Source organism: Lachancea thermotolerans (assembly GCF_000142805.1).
Source record: "Lachancea thermotolerans CBS 6340 chromosome D complete sequence".
Taxonomy (NCBI): Eukaryota; Fungi; Ascomycota; class Saccharomycetes; order Saccharomycetales; family Saccharomycetaceae; genus Lachancea; species Lachancea thermotolerans.
Window position 1 is genome coordinate 39502 of NC_013080.1, and position 23276 is coordinate 62777.

A 23276-nucleotide genomic window follows, 5' to 3' on the forward strand; every position below is an offset into this window, starting at 1 on the left:
AATTGGTTAGCTTTCTCCTTGCATTGAGGTTAGTCATGGATATAACAGGGGCTTTATATACATTAATATCTGGTTAGCTAGTGCACTAATTGAACAAATCTGTGACTCTGTAAGACGTCTTCATTATCCCTTTGCTACCTGCTCAAAAATCTCACGTTATGTTTTTTTTGTCGGACTTTTTTGCCAAGAAAAAATGCGCTTACTACATTCTTGTCGTTCACGCCCTGTGCCTTTAGGTCTTGGCAAAAAAACAAGCAAAGAAGCAAACCTAGCCTTGATTTCGGACAAGAGTGATCTGATGCGCTGGCTGAGAGCAATCGCTCAATTTAATGCGACGCACCGCGAGGCCAACTAGGCTCGAAAACAGGTGATATTTGGAGGCACCTCACAATCTAACGACAATATTATGGCGCTTGGCGTATTTTCCTTTTTTTTTAGCCAAGAAAAGTACTCTAGTCTTCCCAACGCACAGCAAAGCCTGGAGAGAACCGGAGAGAGCCGGAAGAGATAACAAGCACAAATACGATGATCGTGTAGTCATTATCAGAAGACTCGTATGATCAAACAGCCTGGAAGTGGCAGGTGAGGTTTGTTAAGGTTCAATAATCAGGTTTAACACAGAAATGTTGTTTGTAAAAGGAAAGATTCAAAAGCATCGAAACATGTTTGTTTGCCTGTCCGATCTATCGAAGATCTAAGTTTCAAATTGTTCTAAACTGAGAATTGTTGAGCTAATGAATTTGGGTTTGACTTTTTGAACAAAATTGGCATAGTTTTTGTTACATAACATAAAAAGGAAGATATATGGCGTTACTCAATCGAAACCAAGTCTGCTGCAAACAGATTTGATGTTCTGGCCAGACTTTTTTACTTCTTCAATCTCGTTATCGTCCAGGGACAGGCCAACAATATGGTGAGCACCAGTGCGGTCGACTTTTGTGGGAACGCTCAGAGCAACCTGCTTCACACCAAAGTAGTCACCAACGGTCGACACTGTGAGCAATGACCCCTCGTTTTTGAGAATTGTCTCAACGATGCGAACTAATCCCGCCGCAATACCATATGCCGTGTAGCCTTTACGCTTTATGATATCGTAAGCTGCGCTGCGTGTTTTTTCGAAAATCTTCTCAAGGGCATCTTGATCGAATTTTTGGTTTGACTTTTCACAGTAGTCGCGGAGCCTCATTCCAGCAATACTGGCGAGAGACCAAACTGGAAGTTCGGAATCGCCATGCTCGCCAATAATAAAGGCGCCGATACTCTCAGAAGAAATGTTGTAATACTTACTGAGATTGTATCTTAAACGAGCAGAGTCAAGCAAGGTGCCAGATCCAATGACTCTGCTGGCAGGAAATCCTGATAGCTTGTAGCTGATAGAGGTGAGAACATCCACAGGATTTGTGGCAAGAAGCAAAATGGTGTCAGGAGCGTTTTTGACAATATTTGGAATGATTTCCTGCATGATTTTAGCGTTCTTGGCTGCCAAATCCATTCTAGTTTGCCCAGGTTTTTGATTGGCTCCTCCTGTGATAATTACAATTGCAGCATTGGCGCAGTCCGGATAGTCTCCAACATAAACGCGACAGTCAGTGGTCATAGGAGCAGCGTGGTTCAAATCCATACCCTCACCGTCAGCCTTATCTTTGTTAATATCAATCAGCACAATCTCAGCAACCATGCCACTAAGAAGCAATGTATATGCTGTAGTCGATCCAACGCTTCCAGTTCCGACTACAACAACTTTGACTGGGTTTAGGCCAGCCTTCATGGTTGAGGATTCTTTGTTTTGAGCCATTTTGATTTAATTAAAGTGTTAAGAAAGTGTGGTGCTTTTCTTAAAGTTGCGCTATAAGCTTCGGGGTCCAAATGCCAAGAAATTATCTGACTTTATATAGGTTTTGTTTATCTCTGTTATCGTATGTCTCGGAATAAACCTCGAGAGAGGCATCTAAAAAAAGGCTTGGCATTCTGCAGATCGTTTCTTTATGGGCCGCCAATTCCGTACTGCAATGCATATGCGCAGGATTGCTTGGATGTTGCATCAAGAGCAAAATGTCGTTCACTGTTTGAGCAGTCAGTGTATCTAGTTCACAGAAAAGGCTCTCTGGACCGCCAAAGCAAAAAATCCTAGTGCCACAAACGTGCAGCTGTGTTTATCACGCTATCAAGGGATATTATTGATCTTTGCTCCACGTTGCCTCTTTATTCAAGGTATCATATCACAAAACTAGAGTATCAGCCCACTATCGTGTTTAACGCAAGAAAGAATGATACTTTTTTCACAACAATAAGCCTGTTGGATAGATAGAAACCTACCGCAAAGTTACTACAAAGACTCTTAAGGTATTTAGTTTCTGTCGACAATTAGCACCAATGGCCTCTATATTTGTAATTGACAGAGTCTGCCTTTTGAACACGCTTAAGTTGTTTCCTGCAAAGCTCGAACATCTCTCAGGTTTTTGCTTCATCCCAATTTTACGTTTTTTATGCATTTGCAATAACTGTTGGCTAGTATAATGCTGTACGCCTCATAAAACATTATAAAACCTTTTTTTGAAAAGTAGTGTTGTGCTTTGGTTATTTGAAAAAATTAGTTCCTGAAGTTAGTAAGAGTTTGCGGTTTGAAAAGACACAAAATAATTGGTTTTGGCAAACAGGCTTAGGAAGGAATCTCCAACAGGGGAATAGGCAAACAGAACATATTTGTCGAACCACTCGAGAGATCTTCCCCCTTCTAAAGTTCAACTATTTTCTTAAGGCCACGAGTTTAGGTGGCCTACTTAAAACGCGACGAGCTTATACTGAGTTCATGATCATATATGACAAACTCTTGGGTTTTTGGGTTCGCTTACGTCCGAATATGTTATATTAAAATACTCTTTCTCGTAAAACATATAAATTTTTTTGAGTGCCCCCTTAAGGGCAAAAAAAGCAACATTATTAACCGCTGAGGTGCTTCATCAAGATACAAACGTTAAAACCTTGTTCAGGATCTTTTTTCATAGCTTTCAAAAACATATACACTGATGGAGTAGAGAGCTAAGACTTTTATTTATACATTCATTCGACACCCCCTTAGTTGAGAAATAAACGGAAAGGGGCGTTGAATGTGGATATGTATTTTGATTGTGGATGCTCTAGAAACTGACTTGCAGTTCAAATCCAGTTAGCTAACTTAAAGGAATATAATGTATGTCAAGGTCAAAGCAAGTGTTCATAATTCCATAGAAGACCGATGTTCCTTGGTTGGAATTTTGAAATACAAAGAGCTCAGTTCGAAAACCTGAGAATTGTCAAATGAGGCCTTGTGATAAAACAATCCATATTAAGAAAATGTAGAGGCACTTATTACCCGGGTTCGTTGGCAATTTGCAGTCTTGACTAAGCAGGTCATTATACACAGGACATATTGGCCGTAGTCTCTAATCTGAAGAGCTTTCTCTGGCTTGAGACCTCGAATTACATTTAGTCCTCTTTACCTTAAAACATGAATACAACCCTGTAATAAAACTTTTGTACTGATAGCAAACATCTCAAATACTCACTGACTGTGAGCTCTTGTAAGAAAGTCCAATAAGTTGAACATTTGAGTATCATTGTCCTCTTGAAAACTGTTAACTGGAAGCAGCCTAGCGAGCGTTCCTATCAGCCAAATGTAATAACTAAGCCTTTACCAGCTCTTTAGAACAGAGTAAAACAGGCGCCTTTTTTTAAACCTGCTATTCACTGTCCACTTAAGGTTCAAAGGCCATGTTTGAAAAAAACCTACAATGCTCAAATGAGCCTCATTCCTCACCGCCACAGTAACTTATAATTCCTTTTTCAACAGGTCGCCACGAAAGTTAGAGTAGGCTGAATTTAGAATAGTAGGCGAAAACCATTTCGCCACTGATTCCTCCAAAGTACTACAACAAAACAAATTGCTATTTGCGCGTGCGCACTTTAAGACTTTTGAAATGTGTTTGAAACCAGAGCCTACCAATATTCGTTCCAGTAGCCCTTTTTTTGTTTGCTGGGCTGTAACTTGTGGTTCGATCAAAAAGCTTCTACCTTTTCCCTTCTACGTGCAGTTTTTGCAGAGAACCGAGGGTAAAATTTTAATTTAATGGATGGCCACTCAAAAACACCAGGAACATTCAAACCCCAGTTTTTTTTATTTCCAAATTCAATCAAGTAATTTATCCCTTATATATATTACTATTCAGGCGAAACTGGGTCATTGGTCGAAAGGGTCTCAAATTCCTTGGCTAGGGTTTCCATAATGATCTAGGTAAGCTACTTCGCGGATGATGGTGCTAAATATCTCCCCCGTCTTTCTTCAGTCCAAGATTTATGTCTCGCAAACCAAAGAAATGATCCGGATTTATACAAAATTTCTGGGACGTGGCTGAGTCTTAATCATAAGGTGATAATTGTACTTGTGGTACCACTCCTTACCTTCTCCAAGCCACTGTGGTCTGATCTGGACTATGAACGGTTAATGTGGACCTTCTATGGTACTTAGCTGGGTATTCGTCGTATTTATGATATGTCCATGTGCCATATCATTTCATACCAATGTGTCATTATGCAACTTGGCACTATCACACACCAACGAACCGATCACAATCTGACAATTACAAAAATGGCGGGGTGGCAGAACCTTGAGAACGAAGATAAGGAAAGATTCCTTAATTTGAGTGATCAAGAAAAATCTTTGAGATTTATTAGGTTTAATGGTTAACTATAATATTTAAACAATTGCACATTTCATTACTTTTCCACGGATCTGGGGTTTCAAACCTTTTCAAGAACTTCCACAACAGCCTTGTCGGAATCAGATATGTTTGATACATCGACAGCTGGACCGCTGGAAGGAACAAAGTTCTTGGAGTATCTCGCGCTTGGGCATACCTCGAAGAGCTCGTCGATCTGTTCGAGCGTTAGACCCTTGGTCTCGTAAATGAAGAAGTAAACGAACAGGAAGCACAGGAAGGTGCATCCTCCCCAAATGAAAAATACTTTGGACTGAAGATTCGCGTGTTCACTGTCGACCAGGTAAGGAGTCGCGTATGCAATTGCGAAGTTGAAAAGCCAGTTGGATGCGGCGCATACAGCAACCGACTTGGCTCTCACTCTTAATGGGAAGATTTCTCCAACCACGACCCATGCCAAGGGACCCCATGTAGCGGCAAACGAAGCAATGAAGGTGCAAGAGAAGGCAATCAATGTCTTGTTGGCAGAGAAACTGTCTGGGAGCGCCGTGCCAACAGCAGCAACGATCAGTTCACTGACGCACATACCAATGGCGCCCCATAGCAGCAAGTTTCTTCTCCCGGCAATTTCGACCAGCGCAATACCGGGGACAGTCATTACAACATTTACCACGTTCATAATTAGTTGGATAATGAAGGGGTCCTTGATGCCTGAGTTTTGGAAAAATTGAGTACCATAGTAGAAAATAAAGTTGATACCCGTGAGCTGTTGCAGAGCTTGGATAGCAATACCGATGAAGATCCGCTTCAGTTGATGATTAGCAGGCTTAAAGCAGTCCCAGATGGAGGTGGATCCGAAGGATCTTTCATAGTTGTAGTTAGCACTGATTTCTTCGAGCTCGTTTTGGATAACTTCATGCTCTTCTGGGAGGCCTCTGAGTTTAGAGAGCGCCTTACGTGCCTCTGGGACTTTCTCCTTCATGATGTAAAATCTTGGGGACTCGGGAAGAATCACCATGCCAATAAACATGATTATAGCCCAGAGCAGCTGAAGAGCGATTGGGATTCTGTAAGAGCCGCTGTCGTTTCTAGCGTGTGTTCCCTGGTTCACACAGGCAGCCAAGAGAAGACCGATTGTGATAGCCCATTGGTAGCATGACACAACAGCTCCTCTGATCCACTTGGGAGATGCCTCAGATTGGTATAGTGGAACAATGGCAGAAAGCACACCGACACCGGCGCCGGCAATTACTCTTCCGACAATGAGAAGATTCTGACCAGTGGCCGCGATCTGTAAAACGACGCCAACAGCGAAAATGAGAGTGGAAATAATGAGACCCAGCCTGCGTCCAATTGTGTCGGATGCTAGTGGAGCGAGCATAGCGCCACAGAATGTACCAGCTGATAGAATAGCAGTTATTAGTGATGTCTCATTTGCTGTGAAGTGGCCACGTGAGGTAAAGTGCTCCTTGACATAGTCCATGGCAAGGACGCCTGAAATGGTACCAGTGTCATAACCAAAAAGAATACCGCCGAAGGCAACGAAAAGACCGATGAATATGGCGCGAAATTTGGATCCTTGAATGTCCTCTTCTGCATGGAAGAGCGTTTGCAGGATACCCATTGTTCTTGATTAGGTATTTTATTAAGTAATCAATCGCTGATTACTCAAGAGTTTTGAAAGTTGTTCGGTGTTATGCTGATAATGTTGGTAAGCCAGCACCGAGTGTATGTTATTTTGATGGAGATGGGAAAGATTAACAAGGGAACCACTCTTGAACATATTTCGGCGAGACCTTAAATATGAATTTTGACGCTTTCATGTTCCCCGCGTTTCAGCAGCTTGCAGCAGCGGCTGGCGGTTGTTCCTTGCAACCGCCTCCTTCGGCAGCGAGGCTTCTGCTCATAGATGGTCAACCCTCAATAACCCTTGACTACCGCCTTTCACCGAGTTGCCTCTCGTCGGCTTTGTCACCGGAAAATTTTTCATGCGCGGTGGATTCGAAGAGCGGCAAGTTTTTCTTCGGATAATCGGATTATATTTTTTCCACGAGGGAAGTTTAAATAAAAGCCAGAGGTCACTGCTGTGTACCGTGGCGTTAAGTAAATCCTGAATGAAGAATTTTTTCTCCCTTCGAGGCACCAAGTCTTTGTTCTGAAAGCAAGAAAGAGGCGGGGCCCACGTAGAATTCCTCTGTTCATTGCTAGCTCCTCTATGCAACGATGCTTTCATAGCTTTTACGCTTCCTAGCATCAGGGCAGAGGGCCTAATGCATCCGGTCGTGCCATTTTATAGCTCAACCGGCAGTCGCAGAGTGATGAAGAAGAAGGGATAGAATTTAGCGTAAACACCTATCTGTTCGTAGTTCAAAACGAATTTTCTATCTTTCGAGATCAGTGGGCTTTCTGGTTCTCCTAACACCGTCCTCGAGCGGGTGCTTACGTACAGCCTAAAACAGCCTGTGAAAGGGGATACCACATGACGTGGATTGTGCGAGACTTGTATCTTGGTGTTTTAGTTCAGAACATACGGTAACAGGCTGCTATGCGAGGAAACGCGATTGAGGCGGTCCCATCATCCGGTTGGTTCGTTTATTGTCATGTTTGAACGAAGGATCGGCCGTGGCTTATGCCGTGGTCGCAACCGTGATATCAGCTGCATAAACTTTAAACACATTCATCATTCGACGAACAATGAGAAATGCCTGAGTGCTGTTTAAGGCCGTAGCAACAGGCACATCAGTCTGACACTGTGCCAGTAGGTTGTCAAGTTAAAAAAGAGTCCCACAGAAATTAGGACCAGCCGCAGTCGAACAGTCACTAGGCAGCTTGATGCACATCAAATACACAGTGCACTGTGCATGAAGCTACTTAGACGAAAGCGGAAACGTGACCTTTTGCATTAGATGTGGAATCTTGGCACTTTAGCCATACACGACACCCACAAAAAAAGGATAAAAGAGGTGCAGTTTAAAAATTATGCATTGTGATGACAGCGTAAACGGTGATAATGCATCCGCCTGGCTGACAGAAAAAGCAGAGAGATGAGCTATATAATAGAAGCAAAGTGAAAGAGATGAGCTGCCATGGCCCAGGCTGTGTTGTAGCTTGACAAGATCCAGCAATGAGTATCGAAAAAGAGACCGCGACTGGGGTGCAGAGTTCTGCATACCCTATTGAGGCCGATGACAAGGATTCCCACAGGGAGCTCAACGAATACGGACTCCCAGATAAATTGCGGGTCACCAGGCATATTGTAATCAAGAAGACTGAGATTCTGGCTGCTCAGTACGACTCTTGGTACTACCGTGTCATTCTGCTGTTTGCCGCTTTCATTTGTGGCTACGGGTATGGTCTCGACGGGAACATTAGGTACATCTACACGGGATATGCCACCAACGCATACAGCGAGCACTCTCTGTTGTCGACCATTGGTGTGGTTAACAATGTCATTGGTGCCGCCTCTCAATTGGTCTACGCTAGGCTTGCGGACACATTTGGCCGCCTGTCATTGTTCATCACTGCAATCGTCTTTTATGCCGTTGGCACTATCATCCAGTCACAAGCATACGATGTTCAAAGATACGCCGCTGGCGCGGTATTCTACAACATCGGGTATGTGGGGGTGATTTTGGTGCTCCTACTGATGCTTTCTGACTTCTCATCCTTGAGATGGAGACTATTGTACACTATCGTTCCAACGTGGCCTTTCATCATTAACACTTGGATTTCGGGTAACATTACGAGTGCTGCGAAGCCGGAGACAAATTGGTCTTGGGATATTGGGATGTGGGCGTTTATTTTCCCTCTATCTTGTGTTCCTTTGATTGCTTGTATGATCCATATGAGAATCAAGGCCCGCAAGACTCCTGAATGGATTGCGCTAAAGCAAGAGAAATCCTACTTCCAGACCAACGGGCTTTGGGACACCTTGGTTGAACTTTTCTGGAAATTGGATGTTGTGGGCGTTCTTCTTTTGATAGCCACTTTGGGTTGCATACTTGTGCCTTTGACATTGGCCGGAGGATATAACTCCAAATGGAACAACCCACACATCATTGGTCCATTTGTGCTTGGTTTTGTGCTCGTGCCCATTCTCATGTTCTGGGAAATGAGATGGGCTAGAGACCCGCTTGTCCCTTACGGGCTAATCAAAGACAGAGGAGTTTGGTCGGCTTTGGCTATAAGCTTTTTGAACTACTTCATTTTCGCTCTGGCTGCCGGCTACTTGTACGCAATCCTCCTTGTTGCAGTCGACGAGTCAGTAAAGTCTGCGACAAGAATCAGCAGTCTTTCGTCTTTCGTGTCGGTAGTGTGGTCTCCCATTTTCTCACTGTTTATCACAAGACAGAAAAAACTGAAGCCTTACATTGTCTTAGGCTGTGCGATGTGGATGGTCGGAATTGGCCTCCTATACCACTACAGAGGAGGTTCTTATGCCCACTCTGGTATCATCGGTGCCCTTTGCGTGTGGGGCGCGGGCTCAACAATGTGGACATACCCGGTCAACATTTCCGTGCAGTCAGCTACGTCCCACGAGAACCTTGCCACAGTCACAGCCCTGAACTACACTCTGTACAGAATTGGCGGAGCCGTTGGGACCGCTGTTTCGGGTGCAATTTGGACACAGACGCTTTACAAGCAGCTGCTGAAGAGGCTAGGAGACGCGGATCTCGCAGCTGCGGCTTACGCCTCACCTTACACATTTATTGTGTCGTATGCATGGGGCACACCTCAGAGAGAAGCAGTCGTCGGCGCTTACAGACACGTGCAAAGGTACGAAACCATCGTGGCATTGGTGTTTTGCGCTCCGCTCGTGATATTTGCCATGTGTTTGAGAGACCCAGATCTGACGGACGAGGTTGCTCACTCTGGCCTCGAGAAAGGCGAGTACATCGTGAAGGATCAGACGGATCCAATTTCTGACTGGTTCTCGTCGAAATGGTCCCGTCTGCGCGAGAGAAAGGAAAACTAATACAACAAACAATACCTATGCAATAATACATACACTAAGCATTTAGGAAACTGGAAAATTAACTTGAACATATATATCCAGAAACATACCGGACCCCGCAGAAAGCTCGATCGACCAACTTGGCAAGTGTTTGTTTTCTGGCACCCCTGGATGCCTTGTGCACCTTGCCGTAGTTAATGGTGCAAAACGCTCTCCGCGGAAAGCTCCTTAGCGCCTTCGTACACTGCACTGCGGAGTTGCGGTCCCTGCCGCAGCGAAGCCGCCTAGAAGTCTTCCCGAAACTCTTCTGTTTTGCCTGCAAGTTGTTCCCGCTTGCTTCCGCTTGCTTCCGCTTACTGGTGCCAGCTTTCTTCGGGCGACTAACGGCGACGGCTGCGGAACGATTAACGCTTCCGACGATCTCTCTCAGCGTGCCGCTCGTAGTACGAGACGCACTTCGGACGCATGAAGGGTACGCGAGCGGAGATGCTGCAGCCGTGCTACTGCCGTGGATCGGCCGCGATTCGGCCGTATCGCTGCTCCCTCTTGTACACCACCGGAGCCGCCGCGGAGCCGTCGTACGCCCGTTTTTGTCAGCTCGCGTGAACGTGCAGAGGGTAACATCGTCCTTAGAACTATGTGCAGGAAGATGATTTTTTGTCAGCTCTGTGAACGCAGCGGCTTTGGCCGCGGATTAGAAGGGCACGCAGCTCTATTCCATAGCTTATTTCCGACATGCAGGAACGATTTGTAATGTGTTGTTTGGTCACCTACCTGGCACCTACACGGTGCACTGCAACAGCGGAAGCAGAAGGACGTTTATTTCCGGCCGCGGAGGACGGAGAGCGGGGCGGGTGGTTTACTCATCAATAGCAGTGATGAGTAAAGTTTAGCAAGCGGCATTGCACCGCTCGCAACGTATATTATAATAGCATAGATGGCATTTAGAGACGGGTAGAGTTAGAGTAGAATTGCATAAGGTTAATGATTAGTAGCCAACAACAAAAGCAGTGACTATCAAAGCGCAAAATGAGCTTATTCGACACACAATACAAAGGAATCCAATCAGTTACACAACGGTACACGCTAGCGAGCCGAGCCCGCAGCAAGATGATGCGGTGCGCGTCGCAAGGCAAAGGCCAGGACTTGGACCTGCGGGTGCTGGTCGGGCACGCGAACCTGCTGGACCGCGTTATGGAGAGTCTACATACAGAGGAGGAAGAAGAGGTTAGCACGTCGGACGAGGAGGAGCCCGTGGAGCTCGGCATCACGAGCGAGGTCGGATCTGGACACGTGACCTTCGCGCTGCCCCAGCCGCTCGAGACCGTCTACGAGTGCGACAGCGACAGCGACAGCGACAACGACGACGAGGCCACCTCCAGCGATTACGACAGCGACAGCGACGGCGAATTTTCTAGCGACAGCGACAACGAGAGCGAGGACGAGTCCGACGAAGAGGGCTTCTCGAACTTCGGCAAGTCCAGAAACTACACATTGACCGGCAGCGACGCGGCCACCACGCCCGTGCTCCGCAAGCATGGCGGGGGCAATTTGTATCTGTTTTCCCTGACAGGCGACGGCGCTGATACCGCGGAGCGCGGCCGCGATCTGGCGGCCCGCAACGGCGAAGCCGCAGGGCCCAGGGTTCTGTGCGTATGACACTGCCCGGTGGAGAGGTGATACACGTGGCGCCGGCTGGCCGGGCTTCTGTCTCTAACGAAATAACGACTGTAAGTAGCTTTTCAAAGTTTAATGAATCATCTGGTAGATAGGTCTTGTAGCGTAGGGACGAGCATCTCTATCGACGCTGCTAGCATAAATGCCAAGAGGTGTGATAAATATTCGCTGGCCGGGGCTTGCGTGCCAAGGCGTGCGCTTCTGCGTTTCGAACACTGCGCTTTCCATTTCTTCGCAGCTGTGGTGCCTGCGTCGGTGGCAGGTCCTCTTCCTTACTGCGTCCCAAGCACGCGCTTTCACGTGCCACAGTCGCTGTAGCAAGTTAGTCACGTGGACTACGCATTACATGAGGAATCACCTACGACGGAGCTGCTGTATCCTGTCACGTGATTAGTCGCTACCGCCTGCCCTTCGTGTCAGGCCCTTACGCGCCTTTTATTTTTCGCGTCTTTTTCTTTTCACGTGCCCCTTGCTTATTCAGAGCCTTTCTTCTTATGTTCGCCCCGCCGGTACCGGTGCTCTTTCTCCATAGTACTATATTGTCTGACGTAACCACGGTCGAAGCCGGAAAGAAAAAAGGCGCTAACAGCAGCCTTATCACAGCGCATTCTCTGATCTGATTGGCTCTTTGGCTCGCAATGGGCAACGGAATAGCTTGCATAAGCAGGAGTGCTATAATTTGGCGTGCCAGGCAGCGCAGGTCTTGATCTAATTGGCCGAAATCGCAGGCAGCAGATCTCAAATCTCGAAACTTGAACAGAGGTGTAGTAGCGTCGGCGCGAATGTTAAAATTTTTCGTGCCAACACGGCGGTAGTGACGGCGCAGATGGGCGCTGTCAAATGGAGGGCGGCTAGATGTGTGTGTAGAGTAGGTCGACAGTAGGCCGAGCAGGAAAGTAAAGTCGTAAAGCGGAAGAACCGGCAGGCGGCGAGCGCCGAATGGTGGGAGCCGAAAACGTATATATGTAGGTAAAGTTTGGGGTAGTTCCCGGTTGGCCCTCGCGAAAGTTCGTTCCTAAGAGCAGCAAGTTCAGAGCTAGCTAGAATAAACCACAATGTCTCCTATCGCCCACGAGCCAGAGTTCCAACAAGCCTACGAGGAGGTTGTCAACTCCCTAAAGGACTCCACCTTGTTCGACAAGCAGCCTAAGTACCAGAAGGTCCTGCCAATCGTCTCTGTTCCTGAGAGAATCATCCAGTTCAGAGTCACCTGGGAGAACGACAAGGGTGCGCAGGAAGTCGCCACCGGTTACAGAGTGCAGTACAACTCCGCCAAGGGCCCATACAAGGGCGGTTTGCGTTTCCACCCAACCGTCAACTTGTCTATCTTGAAGTTCTTGGGCTTCGAGCAGATCTTCAAGAACGCCTTGACCGGCCAAGCCCTAGGTGGTGGTAAGGGTGGTCTGTGTGTCGACCTAAAGGGCAGATCCGACAACGAGATCAGAAGAATCTGCTACTCTTTCATGAGAGAGCTGAGCAGACACATCGGTCAGGACACTGACGTGCCAGCTGGTGACATCGGCGTGGGTGGCCGTGAGGTCGGCTTCCTGTTCGGTGCCTACAAGTCTTACAAGAACTCCTGGGAAGGTGTCTTGACCGGTAAGGGCCTAAACTGGGGTGGTTCTTTGATCAGACCAGAGGCCACTGGTTACGGTTTGGTCTACTACACCCAGGCTATGATTGACTTCGCCACCAAGGGTAAGGAGTCTTTCGCCGGTAAGCGTGTTGCCATCTCCGGTTCCGGTAACGTTGCCCAGTACGCTGCTTTGAAGGTTATCGAGCTCGGCGGTACCGTCGTCTCTCTGTCCGACTCCAAGGGCTCCATCATTGCTCAAAACGGTATCACTGCTGAGCAGGTTGAGGCCATCACTGAGGCCAAGGTCCAGTTCAAGACCCTAGAGCAGATCATCGGCGAGTACTCTGCCTTCTCCAACAACAAGATCAAGTACCTTGCCGGCGCCCGCCCATGGGTCCACGTTGGTGAAGTCGACGTTGCTCTGCCATGTGCCACTCAGAACGAAGTTTCCGGTGACGAGGCCAAGGCCTTGGTCGCCGCTGGTGTCAAGTTCGTTGCCGAGGGTTCTAACATGGGTTGCACCGCCGAGGCTGCTCACATCTTCGAAGGCGAGCGTCTGTCCGCCAAGTCTGCTTCCGAACCTGCCGTCTGGTACGCTCCTGGTAAGGCCTCTAACATGGGTGGTGTCGCTGTTTCCGGTCTAGAGATGGCCCAGAACTCCCAGAGAATGTCCTGGAGCAGAGAGCAAGTCGACCAAGAGCTGAAGAAGATCATGGTCAACTGTTTCAACGACTGTTTGTCCACTGCCCGTGAGTACACTAACGAGGACAACGCTGAGGCCCTCCCATCTTTGATCAAGGGTGCTAACTTGGTTGGTTTCATCAGAGTCGCTGACGCTATGTTCGACCAGGGTGACGTCTGGGCTTAAGCTGCAGAATATGTATGAATGAAATAATAAAAGGTTAATCGAAATATAGAACAATTTTGTCGGTGAATGCATGGTGAGTTGAATGGGAAGACCACATGCGGATTTTGAGTTTATGCATTAGAAATCGTAAATTCTGCAATGCTAGTGAAAATACACTGATATATATTAATCTGAAAACAGTGATATTTACTTGCGGTGACGGGCTTATACCTTTGAAGCCGATTCCCCGACGTCGGCGTCTTCGACGAGCTTCTGAGTACCCTTCTTGGAGCCCTGGTCCGAGAAAAATTGAGAAGCCGAGTTTTGTATCTCCAAAACAGTGTCCTCGGACTTCGATGTAACCACCTTGTGCGCCTTGTATGCTGGGAGACCTCTGGCAAAGAGCTGGTCCATGTCCTCGAGGGCAATACCTTTTGTTTCAGGAACAAAGAAGAAGACGAAGGGTATCGCTAGAGCGGCTATGGCCGCAAAGAAAAAGAAAATTCCATATTTCATGTGGTCGATCATAGTTGTTGTCAATCTTGTCATGATGAAGATAGGAACCCAGGACATGGCGGCGTTTATGGCCTGCACAAACGTTCTGATGTTCTGTTCGAAAACCTCGGAACTCCACACGAAAGGACCGCCCGAGAACGCGAGAATAAATGACGCCGTCCAGATGAACATAAAGCCTATCGCTGCCTTGCCTCCTGGTTTGGGCGTCGCGCCGGGCTTAGTAGGATCGTTCACCTTCAAATAGGCGCCGAGGTACCAAAAGCATAAAGAGCACATAGAGGCGGAAGCCAGGAATGCCTTTCGCCTACCGAGGTTGTCAACGATGAATAAAATGTAGATAAATGTGCAAATGAACTTCACTACACCAAACATGCCGGATGAAAACAGTGTAGCATTTGTTCCTTTCACACCGATACTACTGAATATCTTTGGGGAGTAGTAGTTGATGGACTGAATACCCATAAAATTAGGAATAACAAGCAAAATGCTACTAATCACAAGCCTCTTGGCGTATTTCCTATTTCTGATGAACACCTCTCTGGCAGGATCAAGCAAGCCGGGTCCAATTTCTTCGTTTTGTGTCGCTATCGATTCACGGATAGAATTAATCTCCCAGATCATGTAACCGTCGTCGTCTGGCAAGTTGCGCAAGAAGCACAAATTCTTGATGGCCTCCTGGTCGCGGTGCATTTGGAAGAGCCAACGAGGAGACTCGCACATAATAAGGGAGCCAATGAAAAATAGAGCCGCGGGTATGACTTGTACACCCACGGGGATGATCCATTGTTTGTTACCGGGCGCGATGTGCTGGTTGATGCCGTAGTTGATCCAAAAGCCCACTAGGTCACCCACACGCCAGCCGATTTCGAAAGCGGCGATGATCTGGCCACGGATCGGGGCAGGGGAGACCTCACTGAGGTACACCACAGTCAGGTTGGTGGAGGCTCCCACAGTGAGACCTGTGAACACTCTTCCAATGTACATAGGCGCCAGGTGGCCTGTAACGCTGCCCAGCATCACTGCCGCGCCCACGGTTGCCACAGCAGCCGCGATGATGAGCGCCCTCTTGCGACCCCAGTAGTGCGATAGCGGATAGGAAAAAAGCGCGCCGAAAAACGCGGCCGCGTGAAAGCACGAGATCAGGTTCGAGATGGTGTCGTCGGTCCTGGCCTCACCCTCCACGAGCCCGAAGTTCGCTAGGAAGTACTTGTTGGCGAAGCACCCGCCCACGAAGCCTGTGTCGTACCCGATGAGCACACTGGCGGTCGACGCAACGAGCGCGGTGCCGTAGATGCGCCAGTTGTAAATCTGCGGTGGCGTGGGCCGGTCCTCGGCCTTCGCGAATATGTTTTTAAGCTTGAATGCCTTCATGGTCTATTGCACGGTGCCCGCGGTGCACGCTGTGAAATCATTGTTGTAGCCGGTCCTTCGAGCCTGCACGACAGTGCTTATGTCAGCTTCTGCTTAGGTAAGGTTTCGTTCTACGTTTGGAGATCGTTTCTCACGTTATGACAGAGCCCTTTTTAGGTCCCTGGCGCTGATGTCTGTGCGTATCTTCTCTGTTTGGTGATTTCGATCTTGGGTTCAGATCGTGCCGCCAGAGCTGTTTGCCGCGTTAACTTGCCGATCAGACAGAAACTGTCTGCCATACCGCATTATATATGTCGCCGCCGTGTCGCAGCTGAGGAGAAGCTCCCTAATTTGCTGTCGCTCTTCCCTTGTATACCTTCCCCTCATCTCTCGTAAGCCATGCATGTCATTGTTTTAGAGCCAACTTAAACTTTTCTGCAGGGGTTTGCCAATGCTCTTTCGGAACAACGGGCCCATTTCCAGTCCTTAGAAGCGTCGTGCAGCTTGGGCTGGCCGAAGTAATACCCACAAAAGCTTAAGAGGTCGTATTAAGTGGAGCTCCGGGTGGCGTGCCCTCCGGAACAATCAGCGGAGGTGCGGCACAGGCTAGGCGCGCCCGGCGCCGGTTCGGTAAAGCTTGGCAGAGGAGTCGACAGGGCGACGGTCGAGGGGCGAGGTTGCATCAGACGAGGCGACCGGATAGCGGGTGCGCGGGGTGCTGTACCCCGTGTATCATGATAATGTGTTATTAGCGAGGGGAAGATTGTGGTAGCAACACAAGTGCAGCGCGGATATCTCACGCACGTGATCCGTCTCCCAATCTCAGCAGAATAGTTGAATAGCACGTGACTAAGCTCGAGAGCGGTAGCGGCCGGGGCGTTATCGTAGTTTACGGCTATGTTTTGTTTTAGCGCCGTGTACTCCATATAGCCGCCTCTCTACAAAGCCGCCGGCTCAGACAGATCTTGGACTGAAACAAAACGCCTCATTTTGAAGCCAAGTTTATCGCCTGCTTGCAAACACGTATTTTGACGCCGAGTGCAGGGCCCTGGCCGCATATCCTGCAACAGTGTTGATGTTCTTGACGCGACTGGTTCCTACAACCAAGAACCGTTTCTGCACCTATGTGCGGCGCTAGTCAGTTAAAGTAACGGAGCAAAGATTTTTTTGGCTAACACGGCCGCAATGCGACGGTTTGTTCCCTCTCGCATTCGCCAAAGTTAAAATTAGATTACTTAAGCGCGGTGCCATTTGGCAGCATGTTGGGGCCCCATTTGTTGAAAGAGGGACTTTCGGGCACTGCACCATCGGGGCTGGTGGCGGGCAAACTTAGCCAGTTACCCAACTGGTTGACTCGTCTTCTCTCGCGTTATTTCAATTTCTGTTTCTTTGGTAAAATACGTAAACCTGCGGCGCCGATTTAAAACCTTGGCTTAGTGAAGGCTACGTAATCGGTCACACTCCTCAGAAGAGCAACCTGTAGCCTCTTCTCCGCAGATCGCTTCTCACACGTGACGAAGCAAAGCCTGTCTCGGCACCTGCGTTCGGAGTCAGACCCTGACAAGAAATAATTAATGCATGTATGCTTCTCGAGCATTCGAAAGGACCCTTAGGGCCACACAGAAGCGAAACAATACGTCCACAATTGCCTGGCCGCGAAACAGTAGCTTTGAAGCGGCACGAGTATCTATTGCGCTCGTTGATTTTCAATGCCCAGATATTGCCGAGGATAATAGCTCTTCTTGGCTCCCTTTGGATAACGAAGTATCACGTGACTTACAAGCGCGCTTTGGACGTGCGGAATTTTACAGTTAACACATCTGCATGGCCGATGGAATTTCGTAGGCTTTCTCCGATACTCCATGCAGGTTCCTGGCAGACTCTGCCCAACATGACAGCTCAAACTTCTATTTCGAGAGTTCCCATCGTACCACGTTTTCAGTGCCTTTGTTATAGCAGAAGCTTGCTTGCTCGGGCTGTCAAGCTACGCAAAAAGGGCCGTAAGGTGTCCTACCCGCGCGCTTGCGGTTAAGACTCATCTTTTCGCGCTTCGAAAAAACGTTCACGTCGGAAATGATAGTAAATATGCAGTCCTGCTGCAGCAGCAGCACTTCCATCGCTAAAGTCATATAATTAGCGCTATTATGCGCGTCGGTGAGTCAACGCAAGCGGCGGCGCGTACGGTGACCAAGCCACCTCCGCAGCGCTTAAAAGGTCCCCGAGATTCAGGGTCTCTTTCCTATCCCAAACTAATCCTATCGGCCAGCATTTGTCTTTCCCGCGAGTCGGTCTTGATGCATGGACTTTCAACCCAAGCGAAAAAGATCTGTACACGGCTGTTTGACCTGCCGCACACGCAGAAAGAAGTGCGACGAGAACAAGCCCGTTTGCGGCGGATGTGAGCGGAACTTCGTGCAGTGCACGTGGCCTCAGCACACAGGCGGCCGTGTTCGTCGGAAGCGAGGCGAGGCCGCTGAGCTGACCTCCGATCGTTCGAGCACCTCTGCAGATCCCGCAGCTGGCCAAGGGTTTGAATTCCACATCATCTGCGGCCCGCGTACCCCAGTATTCAATAGAAGTGGTACGCTGGCATTCGAGGCATACTCGAAATCGAGCTCCAATCAGTTGACCAAGTTTGACGAGGATGCCGGCCGCTTCGTCGCTACGCCGCAGTTCGCAGCTGAAACTCCAGAAGAGCTCACTCGATGGATTTCTTGCTGCGGTGAGCGACAGACCACGAAACAGGCGGATGCGGCCAATAACACTCAAGGGACTCTAGATGACGGCTCTGTTGAGACGACACTTGACATGCATATGGGCGGTATCGCTGCCAATGTCATCGGCGTCCCCACTGGTGCTATTATAGTTCACGCTTCTGCTTCCGCCGACAGGCTGGGCTGGGCTCTGCAGCGGGACAATTGGGCGTACGGGCAGTTGTTGGAGCGGTACAGGAAGGCAGAGGAAGTTACTGACGAAGACCTTGCGGGCATCGACCTCCGGGAGTTCTTGTTTTACACCTGCGTTAAGGGCTTCGTCCCAAAGCTCGATACCCAGTACACACATCCGAGTCTCACTACCGGCGCAACGTTCCTCCCGCAGGCCGATAGGAATTCCATTGTCCGCAGTGTTTTTGCGTGCTGCGGTGCAACATACCTTGCCTGGTACGACCTTGAGCGCTTTCAGCAGTTGAGCGATGAGCTCTATATTGACTGCAAGACCCAAATCCTTGAGTATGTCCAGAGTGTCGACAACTACGCGGACGAAGATTGGCTCTTTGCATCCCTGTTGCTGCTATGCATAAGAGACAAAAATTCTTTTACGGGCACCGTGGATGGGTGCGTGTGGCATCTGGCCAACTCCTTCTTGATCATCAGTGAGAAATACTATCACCGTGCGCCTGCACAGTCTCTTGATGACCCGCTATCCGACAACCTCTTACGCGAAAGCATAGTGCTGCAGCCTCAGGAGCGAATGTTCCTGGAAAGCTTTATTTATCACTACTCTATCTCGCTTCTGTTTGCACGGGACATTTCGGCGCTCCCAAACCCATGCGCCCTTTTCAGATCTCTGAGCCTGGTGCTCAAATGCCCTGTGTACGACATTAAGGGCAACAATGACTGGGTGAGCAACCCTTTGCTAGGACTGACGCTGGACGCATTCGAGATCCTCGCTAAACTTTCCTACATTGCACGTATGCCCATGCCGCTTGGCCCAACCTGGCTAGGAAAAGTTGTTCATCTCAAAAGCTTGTGCACATGCTACGCTCCGCCTGCCCCTACATCTCCCGACATGACCGAAGCAGAGTGGCTCAACTACAGGGTCACGTCTGCCACTGGCGTTCTGGTGACCAAAGCCTGCGACCTGCTAGCGAAGAAAATAATAGACTACGACTCCTTCGATATAGACAGTAGCGACGTGCAGATGCGCACCAGGGAGATAATACAGCTATTCAAGGATCTCCCTAGCGACCACAAAATTTGGGGAATACTTCCATGGACCCTACTGATAACCGGAGCGTTCTGCCGGAGGATCGAGGATCAGATCTTCATTACTCGCAAAATAGAGATCATGGCTCATCGCGCCCACAGTTACTGCGGTTTGAAGATGTCTTCTTTCTTGCATGCCATCTGGAACTCAGAAGTTGGTATCAATTACCTTTTTGACAGAGACCGGCTGGCACAAGTTGACCTATAACGAATGTCAGTTTCCCGGTTTTTAACCGTCTATACGCTTTAACTTAAGAAGAAATTTAACACACCATGCTCGATACCTGAAGGTGCAGATCTCGCCTGCAAACAATCGTGTCAAGAGCCGCCCGGACAATGTGAGCGGAAGCGGCAATGTGAATTATTATTTCATTTTTCCGCCTCCCCTAACTCATTTTTTTTATTGACAAGTAGAATTTTCCACAATATTCGCTCCGTGATACCGGCTCTTGGATGCTAGTCGAAGACCGAGCACCCAGCAGAATTTGTCCAAGTGAGGCGTTTTCCGCGAAGGCTTTCACAAAGCGCAGTGAACGGCTTTGCGGAGCTTAGGAAAGGTGGGTCACCTTATGACTTATTACCAAAACAAGCGTAGCTTCGGGCAAGCATAGCTTCAGGCAGCCTATCGAAGAGTCCGAGATACGAGCGGTGGCCTACTTCCGTCAGCCGATTGCTTCTCGACCAGGATAAAAAGCTATAAATTGAGTAGATTGTTTATCCGGCACACTACCCGAACGACTCGAATCATCGTGAACTCTAAACTGATTTTTAACATATTGTAATGAGAGCGTTAGCATACTTTGGTCAAAAAGACATCCGCTTCACTGACAGCCTTGCGCAACCACAGGTTTCTCATGAGGATGAGGTGGAAATTGACGTTAGCTGGTGCGGTGTATGTGGTTCCGATCTCCACGAATATCTTGATGGCCCTATTTTCTTTCCAGCTAATGGGAAGACACACGCTATGAGCGGCCAAGGCCTTCCCCAGGCCATGGGCCATGAGATGTCTGGCATTGTGTCAAAAGTAGGAAGCGACGTTTCCAAGGTCAAGGTTGGTGATCACGTGGTTGTAGGTGCATGCTGCACGTGTGAAGACCGCGCTAGGTGGCCCGACGTCAAGCACGAGAGGGAGGGTCTGTGCATTGCATGCAAGACAGGAAACCCTAACTGCTGCACTGACCTTGGATTCTGTGGGCTTGGGTGCCAAAGTGGCGGTTTTGCTGAAAAAATTGTCCTCAGCGAGCGTAATGTCGTCAAAATTCCAAACAGTCTTCCCCTCGATGTGGCCGCACTTGTAGAACCTATCTCTGTCTCTTGGCACGCGGTCCGCATTTCGAAGCTACAACCAGGTCAGACCGCTTTGGTTTTGGGTGCTGGCCCCATCGGCCTAGCGGCAGTTCTTGCACTGCAGAGCCATGGTGCCGGCACCATTATTGTCTCAGAACCTGCAGACACTAGAAGGCAGAAAGCTGAGGCTTTGGGTGCTCAAACATTCAATCCAACAGAACATGGTGATAACGTCATCGAAGCGCTTCGTAAATTGGCTCCAGGCGGTGAAGGTTTCAACTTCTCCTACGACTGCTGTGGTACCAGCGAGACTTTCAGCGCCGGCCTGCATACACTAACACCTAAAGGTGTCGCTGTCAACATCGCGGTTTGGGGTCCTAAGCCAATTGACTTCTACCCAATGGATGTCACAACATCAGAGAGATTTGTTACAGGATCCATCTGCTACACTACTCAAGATTTCGAAGAGGTCGTAGACGCAATGGACAAGGGCAAAATTGACATCAACAAGGTGAAAACCATGATCACAGGTCGCGAAAGAATTGAAAATGGTTTCGAGAACGGCATAATGGATTTGATCAACAATAAGGAGAAGAACATCAAAATTTTATTGACTCCGAACAATTTCAAGGAACTTGCTTAGGGACCTTTCTAAAATCGTATAAGCGATCAAAGAACGTACCCTGCGGCCTGTTTAGTGCACATATTTCTTTAAATACTTGATGTCCCTGTAAATGCATTTTATTAAGATCCTAATTTTATGAAAATTTTATATGTACACTGTCGCGATGAGATGCTGTTCAAATCCAAGAGCTAAAACAAGCAAACTCCCATAATGGCCAAGAAGATTTCGAAGCACTCGAGAGCTGCTAGAAGGTTGGAAGTCGAAGATGTCGAAGCCCAGACGCTCGCGAAGCTTCCAAGAGCCCAAAATTTGGATTTAACAAACAAGCTGATAAGAACAGCATCAAAGAATGAACAACTTTTGGAGGCGAAGATGCGGAAGAAAGAAGGGTCCGGTAAGAGGGTCGGCAAAAAGTCTATTGCAAAGGGCTTGCCTGAAAACCTAGATAAAGAAAGATTGGAAAAGGCGCTTAACGTTACAAGCAGACTTGACGGTAAAGTTCAGAAAGCTAAGTCAAGAGCCAAGTATGTTCAGAATGCAAGAAAAGCTGGCTGGGACCGCACCAACGAAAGTATCAAAAGAGATCTGGCTCTTTTAACGGCCTCAAAATCAGACATAAGCTCCAAGGACGACAAGACAGCCGAAGACTCCATGGAACAAGATGAGGCTTATATTGATGAAGACGAGGGAAACTCCTCCACTCCACCTCAAGCTGAGGCAACGAACGCCTTTGATTTACTGACGGATGACGTCGAGGCGTAGATGATGGACAATGTCCAAACTCATTTTTATAGACGGCTCCCATGAGCACGCTTTGTGCGAGCGTATTCAAATTCCAGATGCCGCCATGGGTTTATACTATCCGTGGCTTCTTCAGATTGGCAGTCGACTTGGCCATGCTCCTCTAAGTGCGTTGTCCTTACATGTCGTCGTCCTCGAATCTTGTACATTATAACATCATGAACAACCCCGCTGTGAGTGCTGTCATCAGAACAATGATCGCAGTACTCTATTAAAATCGAGCGTGTTCGTCAAAAGTCAAGGAGTGATGCCTTTATGGTTCGCTCCTGAATTGCGACTGGGGGAGTAAAAAATATATTTAGTCTAATCACACCAACCAGTATATATATGAGAACTTTAGAGGATATCACTATTGGAGGGTCAACGTACACGATGGCTGACAAGGACGCATTGAGACTAGGAGAGACTGCTCAATCGATAGTGAACAAGATCTTTTCAAGATTTATGTTGCTGGACGCCTTGTTTAGGGGTATGGTATTTGGGGTCGGAGTCCTTGTTGTCGTGTTCCTCACCGCTGTGCTGCTGATCAAGATTATGTTGGCAAGCCAAGAGAACGGGAAGGCCAAGGCAAAGTCAGGGAACCGGAATACGAGTCCCTCATCTGTGGACAATGCGAAATCTGGCGACCAGAAGTCCCGTAATGCAAAGTCTAGCGCCTTGAACGACGAAGACCACGCGCACCTTCTGTCAAGAAAGGTTATTCCTATCAACTCCACAGACGACTTTACAGAGGAACTTGAGATATCAGTGATGGAGGAAGATGACTAGCGCTCGAAAATGTGCTATATTGACAGATTGACGACGCGCGCTTTTTTTGTGCTAAATGGACCGTTCTGGACACTAAAATCAAAGGGGTGCCACGAAGAACAAATTAAAGTAGATTAGTTATCTAATGCACTTGTAATAGGATTACACAGATTACCGCTACTCTATTTGCTTGCTCTCGCTGGTGCTTTAAGGTTG

General features: G+C 48.2%; 10 protein-coding genes across 10 annotated transcripts, besides 1 other annotated feature; 7 read left to right on the top strand and 3 right to left on the bottom strand.

Moving 5' to 3' along the window:
* Positions 1-814: 814 nt before the first annotated feature.
* KLTH0D00440g (L-lactate dehydrogenase) lies at positions 815-1795 on the bottom strand (the record flags this gene model as incomplete). Its single annotated transcript, XM_002552697.1, has 1 exon — positions 815-1795. One exon carries the CDS (start codon positions 1793-1795, stop codon positions 815-817), a length of 981 nt encoding a protein of 326 aa, XP_002552743.1.
* A 2403-nt stretch (positions 1796-4198) lies between these two features.
* Positions 4199-4615: a long terminal repeat.
* A 161-nt stretch (positions 4616-4776) lies between these two features.
* On the bottom strand, positions 4777-6318 carry KLTH0D00484g (sugar porter family MFS transporter; the record flags this gene model as incomplete). Its single annotated transcript, XM_002552698.1, has 1 exon — positions 4777-6318. One exon carries the CDS (start codon positions 6316-6318, stop codon positions 4777-4779), a length of 1542 nt encoding a protein of 513 aa, XP_002552744.1.
* A 1500-nt stretch (positions 6319-7818) lies between these two features.
* Positions 7819-9669, top strand: KLTH0D00506g (ARN family MFS transporter; the record flags this gene model as incomplete). Its single annotated transcript, XM_002552699.1, has 1 exon — positions 7819-9669. The coding sequence occupies one exon, from the start codon at positions 7819-7821 to the stop codon at positions 9667-9669; it is 1851 nt and encodes a 616-aa protein (XP_002552745.1).
* Positions 9670-10677: 1008 nt separating this feature from the next.
* Positions 10678-11307, top strand: KLTH0D00528g (KLTH0D00528p; the record flags this gene model as incomplete). The annotated part of the gene is made up of 1 exon (XM_002552700.1): positions 10678-11307. The coding sequence occupies one exon, from the start codon at positions 10678-10680 to the stop codon at positions 11305-11307; it is 630 nt and encodes a 209-aa protein (XP_002552746.1).
* A 1073-nt stretch (positions 11308-12380) lies between these two features.
* On the top strand, positions 12381-13769 carry KLTH0D00550g (KLTH0D00550p; the record flags this gene model as incomplete). The annotated part of the gene is made up of 1 exon (XM_002552701.1): positions 12381-13769. The coding sequence occupies one exon, from the start codon at positions 12381-12383 to the stop codon at positions 13767-13769; it is 1389 nt and encodes a 462-aa protein (XP_002552747.1).
* Positions 13770-13973: 204 nt separating this feature from the next.
* KLTH0D00572g (sugar porter family MFS transporter) lies at positions 13974-15635 on the bottom strand (the record flags this gene model as incomplete). Its single annotated transcript, XM_002552702.1, has 1 exon — positions 13974-15635. The coding sequence occupies one exon, from the start codon at positions 15633-15635 to the stop codon at positions 13974-13976; it is 1662 nt and encodes a 553-aa protein (XP_002552748.1).
* A 2277-nt stretch (positions 15636-17912) lies between these two features.
* KLTH0D00594g (Zn(II)2Cys6 transcription factor) lies at positions 17913-19808 on the top strand (the record flags this gene model as incomplete). Its single annotated transcript, XM_002552703.1, has 1 exon — positions 17913-19808. The coding sequence occupies one exon, from the start codon at positions 17913-17915 to the stop codon at positions 19806-19808; it is 1896 nt and encodes a 631-aa protein (XP_002552749.1).
* A 573-nt stretch (positions 19809-20381) lies between these two features.
* KLTH0D00616g (2,3-butanediol dehydrogenase) lies at positions 20382-21530 on the top strand (the record flags this gene model as incomplete). Its single annotated transcript, XM_002552704.1, has 1 exon — positions 20382-21530. The coding sequence occupies one exon, from the start codon at positions 20382-20384 to the stop codon at positions 21528-21530; it is 1149 nt and encodes a 382-aa protein (XP_002552750.1).
* Positions 21531-21722: 192 nt separating this feature from the next.
* ECM1 (Ecm1p) lies at positions 21723-22274 on the top strand (the record flags this gene model as incomplete). Its single annotated transcript, XM_002552705.1, has 1 exon — positions 21723-22274. The coding sequence occupies one exon, from the start codon at positions 21723-21725 to the stop codon at positions 22272-22274; it is 552 nt and encodes a 183-aa protein (XP_002552751.1).
* Positions 22275-22640: 366 nt separating this feature from the next.
* KLTH0D00660g (KLTH0D00660p) lies at positions 22641-23081 on the top strand (the record flags this gene model as incomplete). The annotated part of the gene is made up of 1 exon (XM_002552706.1): positions 22641-23081. The coding sequence occupies one exon, from the start codon at positions 22641-22643 to the stop codon at positions 23079-23081; it is 441 nt and encodes a 146-aa protein (XP_002552752.1).
* Between the last annotated feature and the right edge of the window lie 195 nt (positions 23082-23276).